We start from the raw sequence: 25,850 nt of genomic DNA, 5'->3' as shown, positions 1-25,850 counted from the left end.
TCCAAAGCTCCCGGCAGGACTGAGCAGCAGTTGCCCACACTGGCTCTGACAGGACATCCTTTACTGCCCTGCCCTTCTCTGCCCACCGCCCCACTCCCCGGAGTTTTCCTGGGATCACCTCTGAAATCAACTAATTTCACTTGAATCCCTGTCTGGATTCAATGAGTTAACAAGATTAAGTGCTCACAAAGGCAGTATGTTTGTTTCATAAGTAAAAAAAAAAAAAAAGAGAGAGAAACAAAGAGCTTTTATTTACATAAAATTCCACCCCCTCCCATCCCACCCTCCTCAGCAAATATAAATAGCAGGTTTAGAACAATCTTTGAGATGCATACAAACATTGCTGAACATGAGGTCAGGGCCAGTGTGCAAAAGCTTCCTGTGCTTGGTGTTGGCATCTGGAGTGTCCAGCTCAGCCGGATCACAGGTCTCTGGCTGCCAGCAATGGTGACCACGGCGCAGACTGGCCCCACGGCAGCTGGAGGTGTCTATTCTGGGGACCGGGCTTCACAGGGGCCCCCAGCCTTACAGCCCTGTAGGAATCTGCCAGCACAGTGTCACTGCTTGGTAGTCCCCATTTCGTGTGCTTCTGTGACCCCACTGACTAAGCCCCTCCACAGCCCAGATCCCGCCTCCAGTGTCGACCTCCTGAAGCCCTGTTGAGTGAACGGCACCTCTGGGCAAATAACTACCCTTCCAGGACCTCCATTTCCCACCAGTTTCCCAAGGCCCCCCAATGTGTCCCCTGTTGGCTTGGTTAGTTTCTAGGCTCAGCGTCCAAGCCAGCAACATGGCAACAGCGAGTCCCGGGGCTGGGCAAGACACGGGCAACCGAGTGACAAGGTGGACAAAGGTGCCTTGGGCGGGCATGACAGGGACAGTACGCTGGAGAAGCTGCGGACCGATCAAGTGGCCAACGGCTCGTTCATCAGCCAAGGTGCCCAGGAGCGTCCAGATCTCTGCAGGTGACTGCTGTGGGCACCCGCCCGGCGCCCGCCCCTCCCACGGCACGTGCTGAGCTCGGGTCCGTGTTGAGAATGCGGAGCCAGTCTCTGCAGCCCCCGTGTCTGACCACCTCCCTCCACACCACGCTCCCCGAGTCTCGGAAATCCGCCGCCTGGCTGCCTTCCGGGCGGCATTTCTCGCGCACGGGTAGGGCACTCGGCAGCGAGCGGGCACACACCTGGGAGGCACTCACGCAGGGGGCCCTGTGGAGAGCACGGCCACCATTGCGGGGGCCTGGCTTGAGCCCTGCGCATTGCTGGGGCCAGGCTGGAAGGACAGGGAGGACTTGCCCCCGTCTGAGCCACCCAGGGAGGCCGGGAGGCTGGCCTCCAGTGGAACCGCCCCTGGGAGGGGGCTCACGGGGGACTCACACCTGTCTCCACAACAGCAGCCACAGCAGCGCGTGGCCTCAGCGTGGGCCTCGCCACGCTCCTCCTGGCCGTGACACTGCTTCAGGTGGCCGCACAGGTGGCAGGTGAGGGCTGAGTAGACAATGCCGCTGCCCAGGTCGTCCCTGAGGGGGCCCGAGGCCTGCTCCCGGGAGAGCGGGGGCTTCTGGCTGTCCTCTCCCTTTACCCCTGGCTCCAGAGCAGGGCACCCCGGGGAGCTGCCTGGGGGCAGTGCGCGCTTAGGGCCGTGCGGCTCCAGGTCCAGCCCAAAGGTGAACAGGGGCACAGGGGCAGGGACCCCAGGGCAGCCAGAAGGGAGGCTCCGGAAGGGCTTGTAGCAGCCCTCGCCGCTGCTGGCCTCAGCCCCTGATGTCCCTGGGCGGAGGGCACCGCTGGGCAGCAGGCTGGAGAAGGCCTTGTACCCGGCCTCCCCGCCGCCCTGGGCGCCCTGCCTCACCGCCTGCGCGAACTGCCGGTAGCCGCTGCTGGGGGCCGCGGCGGGCCCCCCGGCTGCCCCGTGCTGGTGCTGGAGGACGCTCCGGCGGAGGATCTGCTCCCAGCTTTCTGGCTCAGGCGCGAGCGCAGCGGGTGGCTCAGAGGGCTGGGGGGCAGAGAGCATGTCGGGGTCCCCGTCTCCCAGGCCTTCGGCCAGCTGTGGGTCTGAGTCGAGCTCCCCAGGACCTGAGCACTGGCTTAGCACGTTGCTGAAGCTGCGGTAGAAGGGGTTGTCTGTGACGATGACCGCAGGCGGCTGTGTGGGAGCCAGGCAGGCTGGGCTCCCCGTCAGCGTGGCTGCAGGGGTGCACTCGGGGCTCAGCGGCTGCTCTGTGCCCTGAAGGGCTGCCTCCTGGGGCTCCGCGCTTGGTAGCTCAGCCCAAGGCATCTGAGCGCTCACACTTTCTGAAGGTGGAAGAAGGCAGGACTCCCCCAAGCCTGGCGGGCAAAAGCCCCCATTCTCACCCCCGAGAAGGTCCAGGAACAGGCTCTCTGTCAGCCGGGCCACGATGCCCTCCCTGCTGTCCTGGAAGCCGCCCCCGCTGCTCTCAGGAGAGGAGCAGAAGCTCCCTTTGTCTTCCTCCACGTCCTCCTCCTCCTCACACTCCACCTCCACCGGGGCCTCTGACAGCTCCACGCACTTCACCACGCTGATGCTCTCGGGCCACAGGATCGTCCTGCTGACCTCCACGGGGCGCCACGCTGACTTTCCAGGAGCCTGGACGGGCCCGCTCCGGGCGTCCTTGAAGGAACTGTCCTCCTTCCCCACGCCATGCTCCAGGAGACAGGGCAGCAGCTTGGTGAGACAGGTCTTCCAGTATCTGCAGAGCAAAGTTTGGTCAGATTCAGCGTCTCCACTTGAAACGCTCCTATTCATCCTTCAAAATCCCGCTTGAAGTCACCCTAGACTGCTGTCTACCTATTGCAGACATGCTTCCTGACTTTATAATCAACAATCGGTCAGCCTATCCCACTGCGACCCTGGAGCTCCCTGAAGGCAGGCCCGTCTGGGATGTCTGCAGCTTAGCACATAACCTGGTACCGACTAGAAACCCAGCCTTTGGATGGATGCGTCTTTGTCAGCGATGACAGGGTTTAAAATACTCGTCAACACTCAGCACAAGGAATGACAGGATGCTGTGGGGTCCTCGGGCTCCCGGGTCCTGAAGTCCCCGCTGGGCCAGGTGTAAACCCCTTAGTCCTGCTCTGGAGGCCCGGGGGCCGGAGGGAGGAGCTTAGGAGGCGGCACACTCAGGGTCAGGGCAGTGCTGTCTGCCAACCAGCGTGCAGCCGCGTCGGCACCGCAGCCCCGGCACAGCGGCCCTGGCAGTGACTCTGCCAGCCCCTCTCAGGCAGGGCCCTCCCAGGGGGTTCAGCATGTGCCCGACCCACCCAGGAAACTCAGGGCCTCAGCCAGCAGCCCGCCTACCCCGACCACTCCTCCTGCGGCCCTCGAAGGAAAAGTGCTGACGCCAAGGAAGCGAAGGCAGACACGGAGGCTGTGGGGCCCCACTCTGCCCTCCACGCCAGTGCCACCCCTCCAAGCCCACAGAGGCTGTGACCGAAGTTCATGTACATACGGGCACTTGGCTGGTTCCTGGCCTCCGGACCTGCTCCCCCACAGGGACACCTGAAACACAGAGCAGCCAGTGAACAGAGCGGAGAGGCCTTCCCGGCCAGCCTGGCCACAGCGGTCGCAGTATTCACTGTGGGAAGACCTAGGCCTGGACATCACACGGGTCTGAGGTCACACGAGGCCACTTCAGCTCCCGGAGCCTCAGTCCTAGGCATGAGTGAGGTCGCTTAATATCAAGTTGCCGTGGCCGATGGCAAAATGGCCTGGCCTTGTGACCTGCTTTGGGCAACAGAATGTGGCATGAGTGACACTGTGCCAACTGGCCCAGCTGCGGGAGGGTGAGACGCATGGCTCAGTCACCTGCATTGCCCAGGTGAGGGTCAGACAGCGGCCGGACCTGAGTGAAGCCATGGGGACGAGCCAGCCCAGCCCCCCACCCAACCCACTGCTGGGCCCACCTGCAGAAGCCAGGGCCACGGAGATGGCTGCAGTTCCAGCCAAGCTTCGGGATCCCTGGCTACACAGCTAAGCTGACTGGTACGTGAACGGCACTTAGGACGTGCAGGGCCCCGCGGTGTACACTCTACATGCAGTGTCTCGGTGAATTCCCCGGCGGCCCTGTTGCATGAACACTACTCCAACCACACGAGAACACCGAGGCTCAGAGCAGTTGAGCCACTTGCTCGAGTCCACTCTGCAGGCAAGTGGCAGAGCCAGGGTTCGAGTCAGCACCGCCGGGCTCCAGAGCCTGCCAGCCTGCCAGAGGGTCCCTGGAGAACTGGGAACGCTCAGACTTCTAGACAGGACCTGCCCCCCACCCCGCCCCCCTGAGCCCTGAGCAGCCCAGGCCCGCCCCGGGTGGCCATCGCACGGGAAACGCTGCCCCCCCCTCGGATGCCACCTGGCTGCACTCAGGGCATCCCCGCCCCTCAGGGTGAGTGGTTTAGGCAACAGCACGTGATGTAACTCGGGCCAGTGAGAAACGAGATTTGCTGGCGCTTTGGTGACAGTTTCCTGCTCGTAGGAGGAAGACACAGGACCTGTGTCCCCCTCTCCCTCGCCTTTTGGCCTCCTGCCCGGGTACAGACATGCAGATGACCTCAGGGGTCGTCTCCTCCAAGGGAGGGAACCCACCAAAGGCTGAAGAAGTGGCTATGAAAGCCGAGGGAGGGGCGGGAAGCCCCTGGGCTCCTGGTGACCACAGCGAGCTGCGGAACAGCCGACCGAGACCTTCCTGATGGCTCGGTGCGGCTCCAGAGGCCAGTGACTGTCTTCAACACCCCAGACGGCTGACTGCCCCGTAGGTGCAGTCCGAAGCGGCCGACCCACCCTCCTACCTGAGACTCCTGGATGACGACAGCCACGAGGGGGCTGTGGGCCGGGTTGGGGATCTGGTCCCACCAGTCTTTCTTAATCCTGGAAAAGAAAGGACAGCGTGCTGGTGTCTCCGCCGTCAGTCCTCACAGCAGGGGCCTGGGGCCAGGGCCGTTCGGGGGTCTCTCCCTCGGCGGGAGCAGGCTCTGCTGCCGACCCGTCACAGCGGGGTGGACGGAGGCTCCGAGGGGAGAAGGGACAGCGGACAGGCAGAGGAGCTGGCTGTGCCCAGCATCGCTGCCCTCGCCGCTCCGTCCTCAGTGGGAACAAGCCCAGGGGGTGGGAGAGACTCACGCTGCAGGGGACTCTGGGTGTCCCCAGCAACAATCCCCTCCATGGAGCACCCGCGAGGAAGGGGCAGGGAGAGGCCTCGTGGCCCGAGAGGCTGAGGGAACCCGGGGGAAACAGCTTCCTTCCCTCTCCCTGGTCGCCCGGAGCCATGTGTCAGCTCTGAGGCCGGGTCCTCAGATTCCCCTGGAGGGGCCTCCGCGGACTCCACTCAGTCAGGCAACGTGTCTGCACTGAGCTCCTGCTACGTACCACTCGCCGTGCCAGGCCTGGGGACACAGCGGTGAGCCAGGCACGAGCCCTGCCCTCACAGAGCTGACCCTCTAGAAGAGGAGACAGACAGCTACGGAAATGGTTATATGACATTAATCACGGCGTTAAGTGCCATGAGTAAAAATACAGAAGACAAGGGAATAGAGAGGAATGGGGGTGTGATCCAGGAGGGCCTCCCCGAGGAGGTGACCTCTGCGTGGCACTGGAGGTGGAAGAGGAGTCGCGGTGACGCTGGGGAAGGGCTTCCAGGGAGGGGCACAGTGAGTGCAGGGCTGAGGGAACCGCTGGGCGCCAGGAGCAGCACGAGGCTGGAGTGCCGGGACACTGAGCGGGCTGGAAGGACAGGCGATGGGAACCTGAGGCTCAGAGAGGGGAAGACCAGCCCGGGTGCCGAGGAGGAGGCGGTGACGAGACATGGAGAGGAAAACTTGCAACCCCTGCACACAATGTGTGCCCAGCAGAGTGCGGGACACTCAGTGGATCCTCAGCCATCACTAATGTCCACATGGCGAGGCGACGCTCGCTGGTCCCATTTCAGAGCTGGGGGACTGAGCTTGGAGACACCGAGTTTCCTAGGGCTCTTTATACCCACTGTGACCCCAGAGTCTTAGGACTCAGGACGGACGACATTGTTCTCACCATATCTCAGCCTGCAAAGGAGGAACCCAAGGCTGCCGGTCACGCAGCTACCAAGTGCCCGAGCGGAATCCGAACCCATGTCTGCTGACTCTGTCAGGTCAATTGTCTAGAATTCCTTGGTCTGGTCTGCTGTCAGGTGCCCCACTGTCTGGACACACCCTGGGCATGATCCCTCTCCCTCTGCCAAGGGAAGGCCCTGCCCCAGCTCTACCCTGGCCAGCTCACTCCCCCAGTCAGGTCTCAGCTCAAATACCACCTCCTCCCCACCTAAAGCAGCACCCTGGAACATCCCTGCCCTGTGCCCGGGCGTAGTTCCCTCAGCGCGTGGATGGCTGTGGGAAACGGCCGTGGCTGTCTGTGGACCTGGCAGCTGTCTCCACGAGGCACGGGGTCCTTGTCTGTTTTGTTGTAGCTGGTGCCTCAGTGTCTCGCACAGAGTAGCTGCTCAATAAACATTTACTGTCGAACGAGGGACTGCAAGCTGACAGATGAGAGGAGGGACTCCTGCCCACTCTGCACCCCAAAGGGGCTGACCCAGGACTCACTTGATGATGCTCCAATAGCAGGACAGGCAGATGACCACGATGATGATGCAGGAGATGGCGACGGCAAGCGGGAGGTGCCGCTCCCAGGGCCACTCATAGTCTGCAAGTGGGAGGGAAGCCATGAGCTGGCACGGTGCTAGGAACAGCCTGGTCTCCCCTTCCCAGAGCTGAGACCGATGCCTCAGGAAAGGGTCCTCCCAGACCCTACGCGATCTGCAAACACAAGCCCCCCCCCGCCTCTCCCCCTCCTGCCCTCCCCCTTGCACACTGAGCCCTGGCCACACTGGCCCGCTCGCTGTCCCCTGCTCCTCCAAAGCTAGTGCCACCTCAGGATCTTGAACCTGCTGCTCTTTCCTGAAGAGAGACTGAGACTCTACCTGAGCGCAAAGCCATATCCTCACTGTGACCCAGGACACGCCCCTTGCTCTGAGCCTCGGTTTCCGCATCGGTACAGCCGGGCTAACAACAGCACTGTCTCCTAGGGCTGTTGTGAGGACGACACGGTTCACCACCCACGGCACTCAGAACAGCCGGCACGTCCACAAGCACGTGCTGTTACCACCTTCGCCAGCTGCCTCTCCGCGTCCACTTCACTCTCGCCAGCTCCAGAAATGCCCCGCACCCTGTCCCCTGCTGCCCGTCTCCTCGCGCGTCCCCTTGCCCTGCGTACTCTCTCCCAGGCTGACCGCCTGCGGGCCTGGAGCTCCGACTCCCTTCTCCGTGCTCTGTTTATACCCCCGGTGGGTTCCACAGCAGCAGGGACTCCCGTCCCCCGTTCACTGCTGATTCCCCGGGTCCACATGGGGCCGGGCACAGAGCAGGAGCTCAATGAATATTTGCAGAAATAACGAGTGGGTGTTCAGCACAGAGTATACGTTCCCTGCAAGCTGTTTCTCTCTCTTGCCCTTCCCTTCCCCAGGTCAATGATAGAATCAAATCAACTCAAAACTCTCCCGGGGACTTACTGTGTGCCTGGCCCTGTCCTGGGCACTGGAGACACAGACAGAGGGTAGATACTACCCACGGAGCTCACAGTCCAGTGTGGGAGACAGGTGGGTGAAGAGACACCCAGGAACAGGTGAGGGATGCTGAGAGGGACGAGGGGTGGGCGGGGTCGGAGCACCTGCCAAGCACCACGGAGCCAGCACTGTGAACAGTCCTCCTCCCGCTGCACAGGCGATGCCTGAGGCAGCCTCCCCTCCCCCATCTCCACGTCTCCTTTGCTGGGTGGCAACGTGCCCACCCTGAGGTTTGGGCCAATCACGATTGTCCTAGTCCCCTGTCCTGACATTTGAGTTCCCAGCCTCCGCTACAGGTGGGAGAGGCCATGTGACAGTCTGGCCAATGCCATGAAGGGGAAGTCTGCTAGGAAACTGCTGGAAAGATTTTCTTGCTTCCTGATAAAAGAGAGAGATGCACGAGGTGCATTCCCTTGTGGCCGCCTTTCATTCCCTGTGGTCCCTGGGGTCTGAGGGTGGGCAGCAGCCAAGGTAGGGCCACGAGGTGATAAATCTAAAGAAAAAACAGCACTGTGCTCAGGAAGGCAAGACTCCAGGGTGACATCACCGCGCTGCTGTATAAACCTGGGAAGGTCCACTGGTGAGACTTCGTTTTACTTGAGATAATTCAGTATTTCTATTGCAAAAGCCATGTGATAAAGTTGTTGTTGTTTTTTTTTATCCTCACCCGAGGACATTTTTTCCATTTTTTGTTCAGATAGAATGGGAGGGAGAGCGAGGGAGAGAGAGAGAGAAACATTGACGTGAAAAGGACACATCAAGTGGTTGCCACCCACACGACCCAACCAGGGCCGGGGACAAACTGCAACCGAGGTATGTGCCCTTAGCGGACACCGAACCCGGGTCTCTCTGGACCGCAGGTCGAAGCTCTAACCACTGAGCAAAACTAGCCAGGGCCATGTGATAAAGTTGCAGAGTTGTTTTGGAGGGATGCAGCTACCAAGTGAGGGACTACATTTCCCAGACTCCCTTGCAGCTATGTGTGGCCATGTGGCCAGTTTCACCAACAGAACTTGAGAGGAGGTGATGTGTGTCACTTCCAGGCTAAGGCTTTTAAGAAGCAGATGTGGTCTCCCTGCGCCCCTTCCCCTTCTGCTGGCTGGATGCAGACAATGGCAGGGCCTTTAGAGATTCTTAACCTGGGGTCCACAGACCTCCAACCAGGTTGCCGACAGGATCCTGAGGTCTAAGACTTGGATAGGAAAGAAATGACATCCTCATTTTCACTAACTTCTGACACCTAGCACTTCCTCCCATTAGGAGTGAAGGGAGCAAACCACAGTGCGAGCAGCATCGGTCACTCAGCTCCCACAGGACACAGCTCCTCTCCTATCACCACAGCTGCCAAGTCACGAGATGTCATTATCCTTGTCTACTTTGAAATTACAGTATTTATAAGAACTACCACTAGATCTTGTTTCTAGTGTGTTAACAGAGACATGTATTCCTAGATAACAAACACATTTTAAAATATTTTATAACTGCATTTCAATAATTTTAATTTCCTTTGTAATGCTCCATATTTTGTTTAATACCTCTGAAAATATTACTCTGAATGGGGTGCGCAGGCTTCACCAGACTGCCAAGGGGTCCATGATACAAAAGGTTAATCGTCCTTGCCCTAGAGAGGCACGGAGCAGCGAGAGGCAAACCACCCACAGACCAGCCAGGCTCCGGTTGGGCTGTTACAAGAGCAAGAAATACATTTCTCCGGTGTTAAAGTGCAGGTCTCGCGGGCTTCTCTGTCCCTGCAGCCTGGCCGGCCTGCCCTGGCCAGGACACCATGCCGTCTGTACGGTTACCACAGTACAGGCATCCTCGGACATGGAAACCCAGAAGCTCGGCCAGGGGAAGTGTCTGGCCACAGAGTGAAAGTGGGGAGGAAAGATGCCCAGCACCCACGATAGATACTCACAGTTAAACCACTTGACGCTGGGGCTCCACTCACTCCACGTGCTGTTGTAGATTTGAGCCCAGATCCTCACCCGCGCGCTGTAGAAAGTCCCAGGCTTTAGGATGCTGGCTGAGAAGCGGAGGGTGGGCTCCATGTAGGTCACATTATAGACTGTGAACTGGGGGAAGAAAGGAAGACATTACTGCACCAGCTGGGGGAGTGCCAGCTCCCACCTGGCTGCTGTCCTTAGCTGACTCCACAGTGTTTAAGAGCCACCAGACTGGCCCTAGCCAGGTAGCTCAGTTGTTTAGAGTGTTGTCCCTATATGCCAAGGTTGTGGGTACGATCCCCGGTCAGGGCACATATAAGAATCAACCAATGAATGCATAAATAAATAGAACACCAAATCTATGTTTCTCTCTCTCTGTCTAAAATCAATTTTAAAAAACCACCAGCCTGGATTATTCCTTCAACTCGGATATCGTTTGCCACCTTCATAACTGGGACCAGACTCAAGCGAGATGGGCCAGGAAACGGGCCCTTCCCCACCCCCCCGACTAGCCATGTGACATGGCTGGGGCAAGTGGATTAACCTTTCTGAGTTTTCGTTTCCTCGCCTGTAAATTGAGAGTACAGGTCCCTACTGTCACTTTCTGGCTGTGTGACCTTAGGTAAGTGACATAACCTCTGTGGACCTCGATGTCCTCGTCTGCAAAATGGCGGTAATAAAAGCTCCCACCTCGCGGGTTGTTGTGAGGAGTAAGTGGGCTCAGGGGACAAGCACCTAGGACGGGCCTGGCGCGCAGGGAGCACGAGGTGACCTTTCCGAAGCGCAGATGGAGTCAGAGCCCCTCTCTCTCCTTCCCGGGCTCTCTAGAGCCCCAGCAACCCAGCCCAAACTCACTGGCCTCGAACCTCAGCCCCGCCCAACCCAGCCCCCCTGGGAAGAGACCCAGAATCTGCTGTTAAGTGGAAAAGGTAAGATGACGATGAGTATGTGTTGCCTGCTGCCTTTTGTGTTTAAAAACATGGTGGCAGACAGACTCTGAGAGGCCCCGATCCCCACCTTATATCACTCCCTGTGTGGCCGACAGGACGTGCGGAGGTGATGGGTGGGCAGCACTGCGTGTGTGCGGTTACGTTCTGGAAGACCGCCACTCCAGCTTCTGGGACACCCTCTCCCCCCCGCCGGCGTGGAGAAGGCCACTAGGAAGGAATGGAGGTGCCTCCGGCCAAGGACCAGCAAGACCTGAGGCTCTCAGTCCAACAGCCCACGAGAAACTGAATGCTGCCAACATCATAGAGGGGGAGGACCCTTCCCAAGTGGAGCCTCAGGTGAGACCGCAGCCCTGGCCGACTCCTCGGGTGCAGCGGAGAACCCAGTGGAGCCGGACCCAGGCTCCTGATGCCCAGAGCTGTGGGGCAATAAATGTGTGCTGTGGATATTATGTAGCAATGGACAGTGACGAATGAACAGACACGTTTGCCACATAGGCACACACTCTCTCTGGGAGGAGATTACCTCAGACCCTCTACCTGCTCCAGCCGGCCTCCCTCCCCTCCTGGCAAGAGCGAGAGTCGTGGTCAACCTCTGGGAAGAGGAACTAGAGCCCGGCCAGTGTGGCTCAGTGGATTGAGCGTTGTCCCATGGACTGAGAGGTCCCAGTTCAATTCCTGGTCAGGGCACATGCCTGGGTTGCAGGCTTGATCTCCAGTAGGGGGCGTGCAGGAGGCAGCCGATGGATGTCTCTCTCTCCCTCTCTCTCCCTCTCACTCTGTCTGATGATAAATAGAAAAATATCCTCAGGTGAGGATTAAAAATTATAATAAGCCCTGGCCGGTTTGGCTCAGCGCTTAGAGCGTCGGCCTGCGGTCCAGAGAGACCCGGGTTTGGTTCCCGCTAAGGGCACGTACCTCAGTTGCAGTTTGTCCCCGGCCCTGGTTGGGTCGTGCGGGTGGCAGCCACTTGATGTGTCCCTTTCACGTCGATGTTTCTCTCTCTTTCTCTCCCTCTCACTCTATCTGAACAAAAAAATGGAAAAATGTCCTTGGGTGAGGATAAAATAATAATAATAATAATTTTTTTGACTAAAGCAGCTGGCTGCTCTGTGGTTGGTGTGGTGGAGGAGGGAGAAAAAAATTTTTTTTAAATAAAAATAAAAACATATTTTAGCCCCAGCCAGTTTGGCTCTCTCTCTCTTCCTCTCTCTCCCTCCCACTCTAACTGAACCCCCCCCCCCCCCCAAAAAAAGGAAGAATGTCCTGAGGTGAGAATTTAAAAAAAAAAACACGTATTTTTTAAAAAAAGAGGAATTGGAGGTTGAGGTTGGGGTTGGAAGAGAAAGACATTTCCATTCTAAGCCCTCTTCTACCACTTGAATTTTTTATTTCATGTAAATACTACTTTACAAAAAAAAAAAACTTTAAAAAATAAGATGAAATAAAATCTGTGTTCAAGTTCAATTCTGCCGGCGAGTGGCCCGAACCCTCTGGCCGAACCCTCTGGCCGGGGCTCCTCTCCCAGCAGGCCCTCCCTTTGCAGCCCCCCCCCCCCACCCCCCCAGCCTGCAGGCAGCTCTGCTTCTGCTCGGGGTAGAAGGCGCGCAGGGAGCCGGTCGGTCGAGTGAGCCAAAGGAGGCTGCACAGCGAGGAAGCAACACCTGAACAGGTTGCTGGAGAACCTGGGGGGGGGCGGGGGGGGGGGCTCTGCAGTGGTGCGGGGGTGGGCGGGAGCTGTGGGAGACCAGGGCTGCAGTGGTGCGGGGGTGGGCGGGGGCTGTGGGAGACCAGGGCTGCAGTGGTGCGGGGGTGGGCGGGGGCTGTGGGAGACCAGGGCTGCAGTGGTGCGGGGGTGGGCGGGGGCTGTGGGAGACCAGGGCTGCAGTGGTGCGGGGGTGGGCGGGGGCTGTGGGAGACCAGGGCTGCAGTGGTGCGGGGGTGGGCGGGAGCTGTGGGACACCAGGGCTGGGAAGGACGACACTCTCAGTCTTTCTTTCTAAACATGAGTAAGCTGGATCTAGTTCACTAAAGGATTCGAACACCCTGGAGAGGAGCAGGATATTGGGAAATGTTTTCCTAAGAAACAAGAGAAATCGGAGCTTGCAAGGAACTGCTTGTGGTTGGTTTCTAACAAAAGGGCCAAGTGTTCAGAAGACCACGTCTGAGAGGAGGATCCTGGGGAGGAGGAAGAACGAAGGCTCTGGATTTAAATCCTGGCTTCAAATCCCAGCTCTGCCCTCCCTTTTGAGACATGGGGGAGGGGTGTCTCGGTAGCCTCTTCCCCACCAACAAGAGAAGCTGGACTTGGAGTTCTGGGGCCTGGGGCAGCCCTGAGCATCTACATGCCCACTGAGCCATAGCACCAGCACACCGACCGATTCCCTCCACTGGCTGGAGTCCGGCGCCAGGTCCTAAACCAGGCTTTGTCTCAGCCGGCCCAGGCCATTTCCCCTCCCCCTGGATCTCCTTTGGGGAGCCCCCGCCCTCATTCTCAGCCCAGATGGCTCAGCCCAGCGGATCCCACTGCAGCTCCAGAGGTGGGCATGTGACTCACCCCTGGCGGATCAGAGCATGGCACCAGCACCTTCTCTCCTGCCCACAGCCCGTGACAGGTGCAGAGACTGGCCCAGTGATCCACGCCAGGTAAGTGAGCATCACACTGGGCCCGGGACTTTTACTGAGAATTATCTGGAAAGAACAACTTTTCCCACTGAGGCGTTAGGACCGAGGCCTGGAGCTGCTCACGGGCATGTCAGCCAAATGAGGGGATGGCCTGCCTGAAAACGAAGCCAGCGCATGACAAAGCAGGGCCAGGCCATGAGACTCCTGGAGCCTAGGTTCAGCCATGGCAAACAAACAAGTAAATTCCTCTGGACCCTTGTCTCCCCTCCAGGCTACGCCCTGAACAGGCACAGGACCTGGGAAGACCAAGTTGGCATCTGTGCCAGCCCCTCTCCCCAACTGCTCTCTGAGCTGCACCCTGTGTGCCCCATTCCTGCTCTTACCCACATCCTGGCTCAGGGCCAGGGATGGGAGCTTATCTGTGTCGCCCACTTCGTGCTGTCAATGCCCTACAGGTGGTACTCATTAGCCCCATGTCACAGGTGAGAAAACTGAGGCGCAAGGAGGTTAAGGGACATGCTCGAGAGCACACATTTTGCCGTGCAATGTCGGTACGCTCACTTAGAAAGGAAGCCCTGTCTCTGCTGCGCCTGCAGAGAAGTATCAGACGCCCCGAGTGTCACGTAAAAGGAATCTCAGTCAGGCCCAGCGATGGCATTAAACTATGGGTGAGCCTGTCTCCTGGGGCAAGGCTCTGAGCCTCGGCCTCCTCTCTGTACAACCAAGGACCAGTAAGCCTGTCAGCCCAGCTGAGACGCCTTCCCTCACCAGTCAGGTCGAGAGGGAGATGATGCTGAGGGAGCATCTCATGCTGGGACTCAGTCGTTTGAGTGTGTTCCCCAAATCTCAGTGTCCCTCCGGGCCCTCAGGAAACACAGCTGTGGCCCAGTGCCTCCTTTACAGCGGGGAGCAGGGCCCAGAAATCATACCCCTTCTCTCTCCCTGGGCATCGGGCGAGGGGTGGAGGGGCAGAAGCTGGGACTCCAGGTCCCCAGGGATGCTGGCAGCCTGGGTGTCCTCTCTGTCTCCCACCCCGGAGCCGGGGTCTCCACCCACCCGAGTCCCAGGAGGTGGAGCAGAATCCCCGCAGTGCCCACTCACCTCTGAGGGGTCGTCTTCATTTGAAATGTTGACCTGGTAGGAGAGCTCATCGTACAGGAAATTCTCAGGAGGGTATGGGTTGCTCCAGGTCAGCTGCCACATGTGGGAGTCGTTGGAAGCAACTGTGAGGTTTCCAGGGGCCCTGGGTTTCACTGTGGAGAAGCGGTGTCTGGTGAGGGCTTGTCGCCCACGCCCCGGGCCATTGAGGTGTTTAGTCAACACCACCTCCACATACATGTGTAAGGCCACGTAGATTCAGACTCGTAACAGAGTCCACTTGGCACCACAGTGGTTACTAACTTCCTTTCTCCAGTGAACGCAAAATGTATAAACCAAAGTAACCCAAACTTCCTCGCTGTCACTTTTGTCCTTCACACTTTGTCCACATCTATGTGCTGTATTATTTACCACGTATTATTTTGATTCGTGTGTTTAAAAACATAGTCTCTTTTTAAGTAATCACATCAGTGAGATCACAAGTATATGATCTATATTAAAATCAACAACACATGTGAGAATTATTTTAATTCATGGGTTTGTTCATGGGTCAATTTAAATAACCCCAGACCTCCCTGGCCGGTTTGGCTCAGCGGTTAGAGCGTCAGCCTGCGGACCAGCAAGTCCCGGGTTTGGTTCTCGCTAAGGGCACGTACCTTGGTTGCAGTTTGTTCCTGGCCCCGGTTGGGGTCATGTAGATGGCAACCACTCGATGTGTCCCTTTCACATCGATGTTTCTCTCTCTCTCTTCCTCCCTCTCTCCTTCCCACTCTATCTGAAGATACATGAAAAAATGTCCTCGGGTGAGGATAGGAATAAATAAATAGCCCTGGACCACCAGCAGGATGAGCAGGCCCTTCAGGAACTGCTGATGGAGTGGTGAAGGCTGTGAAGTCTGGGAGAGATTGCCGCTCCTGCTTAGCAGCTGTGTGACCTTAGGCAGGTTACTTGCCTTCTCTGTACTATAGTTTATTCAACTGCAAAATGGGGATAAGAACTCTCTTCTGGAAACTGAGGCTCAGAGAGGTAATGTGACTTGCCAAGGTCACACAGCAATAAATGGTGTTTTAAACTCCTGTCATGCCCAGACGCTGTGGCTCAGTGGTTTGAGCGCTGACCCATGCACCAAGAGGTCACGGTTCGATTCCCAGTCAGGGCACATGCCCAGGTTGTGGGCCCGATCCCCAGTTGGGGGCATGCAGGAGGCAGCCAATCTATGTTCTCTCTCATTGATGTTCCAATCTCTCTCCTCCTCTCTCTCTAAAAACAATAAAGAAAAACATTTAAAAATAAATAAATAACTTCCTGTCACTACACCCCAGCAAGTTCCTAGGGATTGCCCATAGGGACTCTGGGTAGCAGGATAAGGTCAGCCTTCTGTGGTCCAGACTGTCTGAAGCAGCAGCAGCTGAGCAGTCACGGAGGGAGGAAGGACGGTTCCCAGCTCAGTTTCTGATCTGCAGCAAGCAGGCCTTCCATCCAATAGGCCTGCTCAACACCCCAACCAGGGGCCTCACATTCAGGGGGTTGAAATATCTGATCTAAAGGGGCCTGATGTACTGCTGAGCCCAACCCAATTTTAAACATGGGAGGACTAAGGCCCAGATAAGGGCAAGAACCCCATCACGTTTAAGACAAGGTAAGAGCCCTGGCCAGTTTTGCTCAGCGGTTAGAACGTCAGCCTGTGGTCCAAAGAGACCCGGGTTCGGTTCCCGCTAAGGGCATGAACCTCGGTTGCAGTTTGTCCCTGGCCCTGGTTGGTCGTGCGGGTGGCAGCCACTCGATGTGTCCCTTTCACGTCACTGTTTCTCTCTCTCTCTCTTCCCTTCTCTCCCTCCCACTCTACCTGAACAAAAATTGGAAAAATGTCCTTGGGTGAGGATGAAGAAAAAAAGACAAGGTAAGAGGCTGCTTGGGCCTCCCTCCCCAAAATGGACCCTGCCTCCCCTGCCCCAGGACCCAGCCGGCTTCTTTGGGACCGCCTGCCCCACCCCACTCACCATGCTTGCTGGGCTGGAAGGAACCGGTCCACAATTGCTGCTTCCCAGCCCACAGGTCCAGCTGGTAGATGTCCACGCTGGCCACGTTATCCATCAGCATGTTGCACAGGCACACAGTGCTTTCCCTATTCTCAGGGACACACGTGCCGTTTCTGCAGACACGGTGCTGTGTTAGGCTGGCCATGCACCCTTGGGTGTCCCCCGTACACGCCTCAAGGAACCACATGCTCCTCCAGTACCTGGTCGCCCTGCCTCAGGGGACTGCTGCTCAGGGGACTGGGCAGCAGAGCAGCCAGGGTGCCTGGTGGGGACAGTGGACGAGGACTGCCTTCCCTGCTGGCCACAGCCCGGCACCACGCCCACAAGGACGCCCACACCCCTGGCCGCAGCCGTGGTCCCAGGACTCCGCTCATCCCTAAGGGCCAGTGACAGGGAAGAATCCGGCTCGACGACTCTAACAGCAGGTGCGCTGCACACCTCTGGGAGCACGGCTTCTCCCAGGGCAGAGTGACCCCGACGTGCCTCCAGAACAGCCAATGGCGGCCGTGGGCTCGGCCGGGCAAACGATTTCCGTAGAGGCCCAGACAGCAGGCATCTGGGCTCCGAGAGCCGGGCTGCTCCGCGGGGACTACAGGGCTCCGCGGGCTCGGGGAGGCCCAGACAGCAGGCCTCTGGGCTCCGCGAGCCGGGCTGCTCCGGGGACTACAGGGCTCCGCGGGCTCGGGGAGGCCCAGACAGCAGGCCTCTGGGCTCCACGAGCCGGGCTGCTCCGGGGACTACAGGGCTCCGCGGGCTCGGGGAGGCCCAGACAGCAGGCCTCTGGGCTCCGCGAGCCGGGCTGCTCCGGGGACTACAGGGCTCCGCGCAGGAAGGCAGCGCAGACCCCGCCGGCGGGCTGGCCACGTGCCAGCAGCACTAGTTTACAAAGCAGGGTGGGCCCAGGGGCCTCACGGGCGGTTCTCCTGCTCCGGTCTCGGCCCACGTGCCACGGGGGAAGCACAGCACGCGGAGGGCCGCCTGGGGGCGCCTGCACTCTGCCATCGAGGGTGCCCCGCGCCTGCGCACCGCGCCGGCCAAGTCCGGCGCCCGGGCCATCCCAGCGAGCCACAGGGGACGTGTGCGCTCCCCGCTGACCCTGCGCCCCCGCTGACCCTGCACCCCCACAGCGCTCGCTCATGTCCCGAGGTCCCTGGGTGCGGTCTGAGGACCCACGGGCCAGCCGGTTCACAGCGCCCCGGGGCGCTCGCCACGGCCCTCTCTCCCGCAAGCGGACAGAGCAGTTTCCCAGGGCCACGTGGCAGGTACGTCACTGCTCTGAAGGCCTGTGTGCTGCTGTGATTTACATTTTCTGTTTGAATTTTCGAGAGAGTAAATATCCATAGCTATAGGCTACCCAGACAAAAGCTTTCGGGGTCCTCGCTGATGTTTAAGCATGAAGAGTCCTGAGACTAAATGCTTGAGACCCTATGTTCTGGTCCGATACTCCGCCCGCATCCGGATGCCACACGGCTGGCTGGGTGACAGTGTGCTCGGAGCATCATGCCATTCCCACTGTATGACACGCACTGCTCCCTGGGCACCCCGGCTCGAACCCTGTGCCCGGTAAGTGCAGTGAATGGCATTTAGCACCAAGCACCACTCCAGGGGAACCCCGAGGGCCGACCTCCCCGACCCCCCTGCTCCAGCACAGGCTTACTCAGAGGTCCGAAAATCCAGCTGATAGGTCAGGCGGAGCTCGGCGCTGCAGTTGGTGGGGCCGCTCATCCTCCACTCACAGGTGGAGGTGCTGATGAAGTCGGAGAAGCAGGTGGGCGGATGCCGGACCCTAAGACTCCCTGGGGAGACAGGAGCGCTCTGAGGAGCTGGAGCCCAGCACGAGAGAGGGCCCTGCGCCCCTGGACAGGTGGAAACCAGCCAGAACAGGACCAAGGGCCATCACAAACAGGGAAACCACAGTCCCAGGACCGGTCACGGGCCAGTCTTCACAGAGCCGGCCAGGACCCGGGCTCCTGGAGCCTCCCAGCTGGCACTGATGGGGTTCCTGAAGCTGAAGAAGCACCCTGGGTGCAGGGTCCATTGAGGGCATACCCCAAATGCACCTTTACGTCATGCAGCTCCCCTACTTTCCTGGTCAAATTAAAGGAAAAATACGCGGCAGTCTGAGGAGTCTACCCACCAACAGGCCCTGCCACAGTGTGCCAGAAGGCTGTTACCCATGTGCCCACTCACTCCCCGCCCCCATCCATTCTCCGCCCCTCTGTGAGCTCAGGAGGCTGACCCCACGATCTTGTTACCCAGGTGCCCTTGTCCTCTGGCTTCTTGGTGGGTTTGGCCAATATCCAAGGGCGGAATGAGAGGCTGGGGTACTTCTTCCAGCCAGTCAGTGGCAGAGCTGGACTTGAACCTGGCAGGATGTCTACTGGGTTTGCCAATCGGCTGAGAGCCATCACCCAGCTCTAGAGCACCCGGCACCTGACCAGCAGGCCTCCTGCTCCAGCGGCCCCATCACAGCTGCCCTCTATCTGCACTTGTTCTCTGGATAAAGGACTCACCATGTTAAGGAGAGTCGTAGATATCTAATAAATCTCTCAAATTCTCCTCATCTGACTCCCTTCTCCCCAAAACCCATATCCCTCTGCATCTCAGAAATGACAGCTGTGTCCTTCTGGTTGCTCAGGGCAGAACTCTGAGTCATCCTTGACACCTCTCCCTCTCCCCTCAGTCCACTCTGTCTTCAAATCTCCATCCCAGAGGGATCCAGAAGCCAGTTCCCTCTGTTGGGCCAGGCCACCCGGCTTACTGCGGCACCTCCTCCCTGACCTCCGGGCTTCCACCCTTGTGCTTACAGACAAAGGGATCCCTTTCAATGTAACAGGTCATGTCGCTCCTCTGCTCAGACCCTGCAAGGCCCTTCCTGAGCTGGTCCCCCTGTCTCCCAGCACCACACCAGCCTCCTTTCATTCCTCCAACACTCCAGGCAGGCTCTCTGCTCAAGGCCTCCACTGAGATCCTCCTCCCCCCACAGACATCTGCATGGCTCCCCCTTCCTTCAAGTCTTGGCTTGATTGCCTGTCACTCAATGAGGACTTCCCTGGGCACATAACGTATTTTACACTGCGACCCTCCACTCCACCCAGCTTTCCCAATCCTCCCTGCTCTGTTCCACATTGTATTTTTCCATCACCTTTTAACAATCCTTAGAATTTACTTAAAAAATTGGGGCCATCTGTCGTTGGCTATCTCCTCCCACTACAGTGTAAGCTCTTCGAGTCCAGGAATCTTTGTTTTCTTCACTGATTGAGCCTGGCAGGTACATAGTCAACACATGTTTGCTGAATGAATGAATGAATGAATGAGAGGTGGTGACTTACCAGAGTCTGCCGCCCACACCAGGATCAGGCAGCTCACAGAAAACGTGAGCCCAGAGCCAAGCCACCCCATTGGGAGATCCTAAGGCACCTGCTGAGAGAAAGTGAGCCAGGTTAGTGCTGACTCATGGTCCCCATCGTCCCAATCATCCCAAGTGCAGCCTTCAGAATTCACCTTACTCCAGACACCACTGTCCCCTGCCCTGCTCGTTTGTATTTCTGCCAACAATGAGCCCTCCATGTTCACCAGAGATCTGTTTATGATCACAGAACCCAACTCAGATGCACAAAGTGCAGAGTGAGAGCCACGGAACACCTGTCCCAAGAGATGCTTCTTGAGAAAAATCCCACGGCCTGCTGAGTTTGAGCATCCCTCAGACTTTTGGAAGTTCATAATGTACATTTGCACGTAAAGGTTCTGCAGTAAAGAAATTTATTTTTCTTCATTTAACCCAACACTGAAGGATTTATAATTCCTTGAAATATAGTTTGGAAATGCTACCCTAACTGTTCAACCTTACAGAGCTGGTTAAATACATGACGGTATACTCATACAATGAATTATTAGGAGGCCACTAGAAATGATGCTGTTGAGTGTTAGACTGACTACACTGATGGCCCCAATTCTTCCCGCCTGTGTCCATGTAACCTTGCAGTGCTCCTCCGCCCCCACCACTCTGGGCGAGCGTTCTCCCTGCATTTGGACTCGGGGCTCACCACGTGACTAGCTTTGGCCAGCACAATACTAGCCAAAGTGAGGCATGCAGAGGCCTGCTTGGCACGACCACTGCCTTGAGAACGTGCCTGGCCTCGCCCTTTGGAGGATGGCGACAGGCAAGTCCCAGCCGGCTCCTTCTGCATTAGGCAACAGGCAGCTGGCCCTGTCCTCCGAGTGAGCTCACGCATCGGCAGGGCTGGCAGCTGACCTGAGCTGACCGCAGAGGCACGAGTGAGCCCACGAGGTCAGCCACGTCCAGAAGGCTGACGCCCGCACGCTCAGCGAAGTGAGTGTCCCTTACATGGCACTGAGGCTCTGTGCTTGTTTGTTATGCAGCATTGTTACTGCTCCCCGTCATCCCCCTCACTTCTAACCCCTCCGAGGACCCTGCTGTTTTGTAGTCCATATCAGTGAACTCATGTGCCACCCTTATTGTATTCGCGACATCCCCCAAGACGTGATTGGGGAATAAAAATTAGAAGGTACGTACACCCAAAAAGGAAACACAATAAAACCCTCCAAATCCCAAGGCCCAGCAATAACACCACTCACATATTAATATCTATTCTCTCAGAAGTTGCTAGGAATATAGGGGGATAAATATGAATTTTATTTACCAAAAGAGCAGCACCTTCTACGAAAACTCACATTTTAAACTTACCATATGATTAACATCACTCCACACGACAAAATTTAGATCCAAAGCATCAGATCAGCAGGTTCCACTGTGTGTCTGGCACTGGGTTTTAGCCTTATTTATTCTTTGTGTTACTTTGTTATACACAGTGTGGGGTCTGTGCCTGCCCCCGGAGAGCCACCACCCACATTTCTCTGACTACCTCCTTAAGTTTAAATACCTGCTCTGTCGTCTCCTCGTCATGAACCTTGAGCAAGCTGCTACCCCTCCGGCTGTTTCCACCGCACTGGGAGTGTTGTGAGGGTGAGATGACTGGACACATGTGGAGACCTCAAACGGCGACCTGGACACAGGAAAGGCTCAAGTAAGGTCACCAGTGGTCACCATTAAGGAAAATGCTCAGAAGCAGAATCCATCAGGTCACAGAGTGTGCACTTCCCCCAACACTCCTGGCACCTAAGGCCAAAAGCCCCTACAGAGCAATGTCCTGGGGTATGTTCCGGGGCAATGCTGACAGCACCCACCTGCGTCCCCGCTTGGGTCTCTGTCTTGGGGTCACATTCAGAAAGGCAGCTGCCAGGCCTCCTCCTGCTACTTAGTAGCTACGTGCTGTTCAGACATTACTGTCTTTCCGGGCTTTGGCTGCTGTACCTGCACCGCGGAGACCCCAAGATGAAGCTCCCCGGGGCACCGCAGAGAGGAAGCGAGGTGCGGACCTAACACACCGCGCAGTGTCTGGACGGGTGAGCGCTGAAGCCCCAGCAGAAGCCCAAGCCCTGCTGGACGCTCTCCAGCGGCTTCACCCCACCTGCAGGCTCTCCCGCCGCCTCCCCTCCCCCGCCAGCAGCTGGCAGGGCTCCTGCCACCTGCTGGCCTGCACTTCCTGCTGCTCCCAAACGCCAACTCATCCCACCTCCACACCTTGCCTCTCCCGTCCTGCATTCAAATGCCCTCTCTCAGCCTCTCCTTCCTGGTCAGTTATTTATTCACAGGAATAAATTACCCCTCGATGCTGCAGTGTGGATTTCAGAGCAGCAGGGACATTCTCCTGCATGACTGCAATACAGCCATCAAAACAGGAAATCCATGGATGCATGAGGCCATCAATCCACTGGCCCTATTTGCATTTTGCCAAGGGCCTCGGCAATGCCTTTACCGGCCCAGGACCCAGCATCCTCTCCACATGCAGTCCCAGCGCCCGGGTCTGGGCTTCCTTGGAAGGAGCAGGGCAGGTACAGCCTGGAATTCCCGCCGCGCCAGACAGTAAGGAGGCGCTCCAAGAATGCTGCGCACCGTAACAAGACAGGTGGCAGCTTGAATGGGTGCCACTGGCCCAAATGGGCACAACCGAAGCATCACAGTAAACATTCCATAGACCAGAGGTCACCCTGGGAGTTAGAACAGGGCCCAGTGACAGGTCCTAAGTGGGGAAAGGGACTGCTCCTGTCACCACGGCAGCCTCTATCTCCCCATGAACCTCGTATTCGTTATTTACTAATTAATGAGTCAAATAATTAACATTATAATTTTATATTCTTATACATATAATTGTACATAACTTTATATACAGAAACCCAGAAGACACCACCTTACACAAGTGGTCAAAGTTAAAGTAACATCACCAGGAATGGGACAAATTAAGGTCATGAACTTTCTTTCTTTCTTCCTTTTTTTTTTTGTTAATCCTTACCCTAGGATATTTTTCCACTGATTTTTTAGAGAGAGTGGAAGGGAGGGGGGAGGAGAGAGAGAGGGGGAAGAGGGAGAGAGAGAAACATCGATGTGCCCATCGACTGGTTGCCTCCCACACATACCCTGGCCGAGGCCGGGGATGAACCTGCAACCCAGGTATGTGCCCTGGACTGGGAATCGAACCCCAGACCCTCCAGTGCTCTGGCCAACGCTCTAACCAGTGACCCACACTGGCCAGGGCGAGGTCGTAGTTTTCTGAAACGGCCCCGAGAGGAACAGGACACTGCCTCTCTGGTGTTCCTGCCCCACATCCACAAATCCTGCAGGGGCGCCAGGCAGACCCACACTGAGGGCCGTCTGTGAGGGAACCGGCCTGGACCCACGGGCCGAAGGCCAGGAGCACGTGGGAGGGAGACTGTCCTTTCAGGGGTCTGCCATCCACCCCGAGGGCCGGGTGTCTGGGTCGCTGCCGAGTCCAGTGCCTACATCGGTGTCTGGCACAGAGCACGTGCTCAGTAAAGGTCTGTCGAATTCAGTTATTTTGGACAGACGGGGGCCCCTAACAGGCTCCATGCGGGGCTGGACAGCTCTGCCCAGGGGAGACTGGGTGCCCTCAAAGCCCAGCCCGCCCTCCGTGCAGACACAGTGAGGATCAGGAAGCAGGGTGGGAGTGTGATGGTGGGTCTGTGACGCTGGCTTCCTCCCTCTCACGAGTTCACAGATGCCCACAGAATCTGGTGGCAGAGATGGCCCTCTAGGATTTGGAGTCTGAACCCAATAAGATGAATGAAATGAGCCAGAAAGAGTTGGCCATCCTGCTTGTCCACTTCAAACATCGGTGCCCAAGCATAGGAGCAGAAAACCTGCCTGAGCAGCAGAAAAGACCGAGGATTTGTATCGTCTACAAACCCCCATGAGCCAGAGGTGAAACAGTAACTGAAACAAACAAAAAAGCCAACTAAGCCATATTAACAGAGATATGAGATCCAGGACAAGGGAGGTGGCAGAGCCCGGCCACACCTGTTTCCACATGCCAGTTTCCCTCTACACATTTAGTCATGTTAATTCACTCAATACTCAAAACAGCCCCATGAAGTAGGCACTATTATTTCCCCCATTTTCAGATGAGGAAACCAAGACACAGAGAGGTATTAGTGACTTGCCTGGGCTGCACAGCTGTGACAGTCCTGGGACACGAGCAGGGGCTGTCAGGCTCCAGAGCCTCAGCTCTCAACCTCTACCTCTGCCCACGAGCCAGAGTCCTTAATGTTCCGGGGACCACGGGCCCATCTGAACACCTGAGGCAAACTCCAAACCCTCTTTCTAGAAAAGTGCAAACATTTAAGTTTGCATTCCACTTTAGGGGTTCACAGATCCCCTGGAGCCCAAGTCAAAGCCCCCCCCCCCATCTAGGCAATGAGCAGATTCTGAGGGTCTTTGAACAGGGTTGTGGCAAGATTTTTCTCAACCCAGTGTGGGCTGAGAGAATACTGGGACAGGGGCCCTGGGGCAGTCTGCAGTTGCTACAGACCTGAGTCACCCGGTCACTTCCCCATGCGGCAGACCTGAGTCACCCCAGCTCTTCTCCATGCTGCCGGCAGTCATTTTAAAATCAGAAACCAGGTCATGAGCCGCCTGCTTCTGTCCTTCACTGGCCTCTGGCTCCCGAAGGGCCACAGATCCCCAGGGGTCATGCCCAGCCAAGAGGAGCATCCCTAACACAGGATGCAGTCCACGCCCGCGAGTGAAAATGGCCCATCCTAAAGCACACCCTGCGTGCTCCATGTATGTAACATTCTTGAAATGACAGCATATGGAAGTGGAGACCAGATTAGGGCTGCCGGGGCTGGGGGGACAGGCAGGAAGGGAGGTCGATGTGGCTATAAAAGGAAACACAGAGAGGGACCCTGGTGAGGATGGAACTGTTCTGTATCTTGACTGCTGTGGTGAAGACGCAGAGCTGTGCGTGTGACAAACGTGCACGGAACTGGCGACATGCACACCCGCGAACGAGCGCAGGAAAGCGGGGCGAGCTGAGCCAGGCGACATGCACACCCGCGAACGAGCGCAGGAAAGCGGGGCGAGCTGAGCCAGGCGACATGCACACCCGCGAACGAGCGCAGGAAAGCGGGGCGAGCTGAGCCAGGCAGCAGACGGCACCGACGTCAGGGTCCTGCCTGTGATCATGCACCACAGTTGTCCGATGTTACCCTGGGGGCACTGAGATGACCAGGGATCTCTACACTACGTCTTACAACTGCATGTGAGTCTACAATTACTTTTTCTTGTGTGTGGTACATGCCCCTTGCAGGAACCAAACCCGGGAGACTCTGGTCCACAGGCTGATGCTCAACCGCTGAGCCAAACCAGCCAAGGCTACAATTACTTTTAAATTAAAAGTGTAAGAAAATAAAAAAGCCTCAAGCCCCCTGCCACCTATCTACTGTCCCTCCTGTCCCCTCTCCCTCCTCCACAAATCCTCAGTCCCACTGGCCTGTGAGCACTCTCTCACCTCCCAGCCCTATTGTCCCACAGCCTTTGCACCCAGAGACCCCATCACAGCACCCTGTTTGTACCTGTCATATACTTATCACCGTCTCTAATCATATCACAGAATGTTTATTTTATTTCAGGACATAGATGTCAAAGATAGAAAGATCTGACTACAAAAATTTTTCAACTCCCCTAGGTCAAAACATGCCTTAGGAAAAAAAAAATAGAAAGCAAGCAAAAGACTAGAAAAAGGTAGCAATCTACATGATAGAGGGTTAATGGCTTTAATATACAAAGGGGTCTTACAGATCAGTAAGACAAACATTCTTTAAGAAAAACGAGCCAAAGAGAAACAGCCCCTCTCGTTCTGCTGCTAGTAGAATGTAAAAGATAACCTGTATCTTTAAATTATTTCTTTGTCTACATATGCAGATGAGAATGCAAGCCCATGAGGGCAAAACTTTATGTCTGCCGTGGGCATTGCTTTGTCCCCAGTGCCAAAACAGTGCCTGACATGTACATAGTATATGCTCAATAAACAGGTATTAAATGAATAGTTGGCTAACAGCACAAGAAGCAGCCATCTGCAGATCGCTTTGTAGCTTATGCCTGGTGGCCGTGGACAGAACACAGGAGTGGCTGACCTTGCCCCAGAACCAGCACACCCAGCTTTAGACCACATCGAAGCACCACCACCCAACCACCTCCACAAGTGACATGCTCAAG

The 25,850-nt window shown here is 57.0% G+C and overlaps 1 protein-coding gene across 5 annotated transcripts in view; it reads right to left on the bottom strand.

Annotated features, from left to right (window-relative positions):
• Window positions 1-292: 292 nt before the first annotated feature.
• Window positions 293-25,850, bottom strand: part of LOC118641654 (interleukin-4 receptor subunit alpha-like) — a 42,439-nt gene continuing 16,881 nt past the window's right edge. Inside the window, exons 2-12 of one of the 5 annotated variants that reach the window (XM_036279043.1) lie at window positions 21,464-21,590; window positions 21,160-21,282; window positions 19,588-19,678; window positions 17,913-18,051; window positions 16,217-16,368; window positions 14,220-14,371; window positions 9,519-9,675; window positions 6,585-6,684; window positions 4,803-4,881; window positions 3,470-3,519; window positions 293-2,710 (exon numbers count right to left, since the gene is read on the bottom strand). In XM_036279043.1, coding sequence (XP_036134936.1) covers window positions 1,195-2,710; window positions 3,470-3,519; window positions 4,803-4,881; window positions 6,585-6,684; window positions 9,519-9,675; window positions 14,220-14,371; window positions 16,217-16,368; window positions 17,913-18,051; window positions 19,588-19,657 — 2,415 coding nt within the window. In that variant the 5' untranslated portion in view covers window positions 19,658-19,678; window positions 21,160-21,282; window positions 21,464-21,590 and the 3' untranslated portion in view covers window positions 293-1,194. Of the gene's footprint in view, window positions 2,711-3,469; window positions 3,520-4,802; window positions 4,882-6,584; window positions 6,685-9,518; window positions 9,676-14,219; window positions 14,372-16,216; window positions 16,369-17,912; window positions 18,052-19,587; window positions 19,679-21,159; window positions 21,283-21,463; window positions 21,677-25,850 lie in introns of those variants that run through there. The other 4 variants (XM_036279042.1, XM_036279041.1, XM_036279045.1 and 1 more) reach the window with 4 other exon arrangements.

This window comes from Molossus molossus, unplaced genomic scaffold (genome assembly GCF_014108415.1).
Source record: "Molossus molossus isolate mMolMol1 unplaced genomic scaffold, mMolMol1.p scaffold_m16_p_3, whole genome shotgun sequence".
Taxonomy (NCBI): domain Eukaryota; kingdom Metazoa; phylum Chordata; class Mammalia; order Chiroptera; family Molossidae; genus Molossus; species Molossus molossus.
This window is presented reverse-complemented; position numbering and strand designations above follow the sequence as displayed.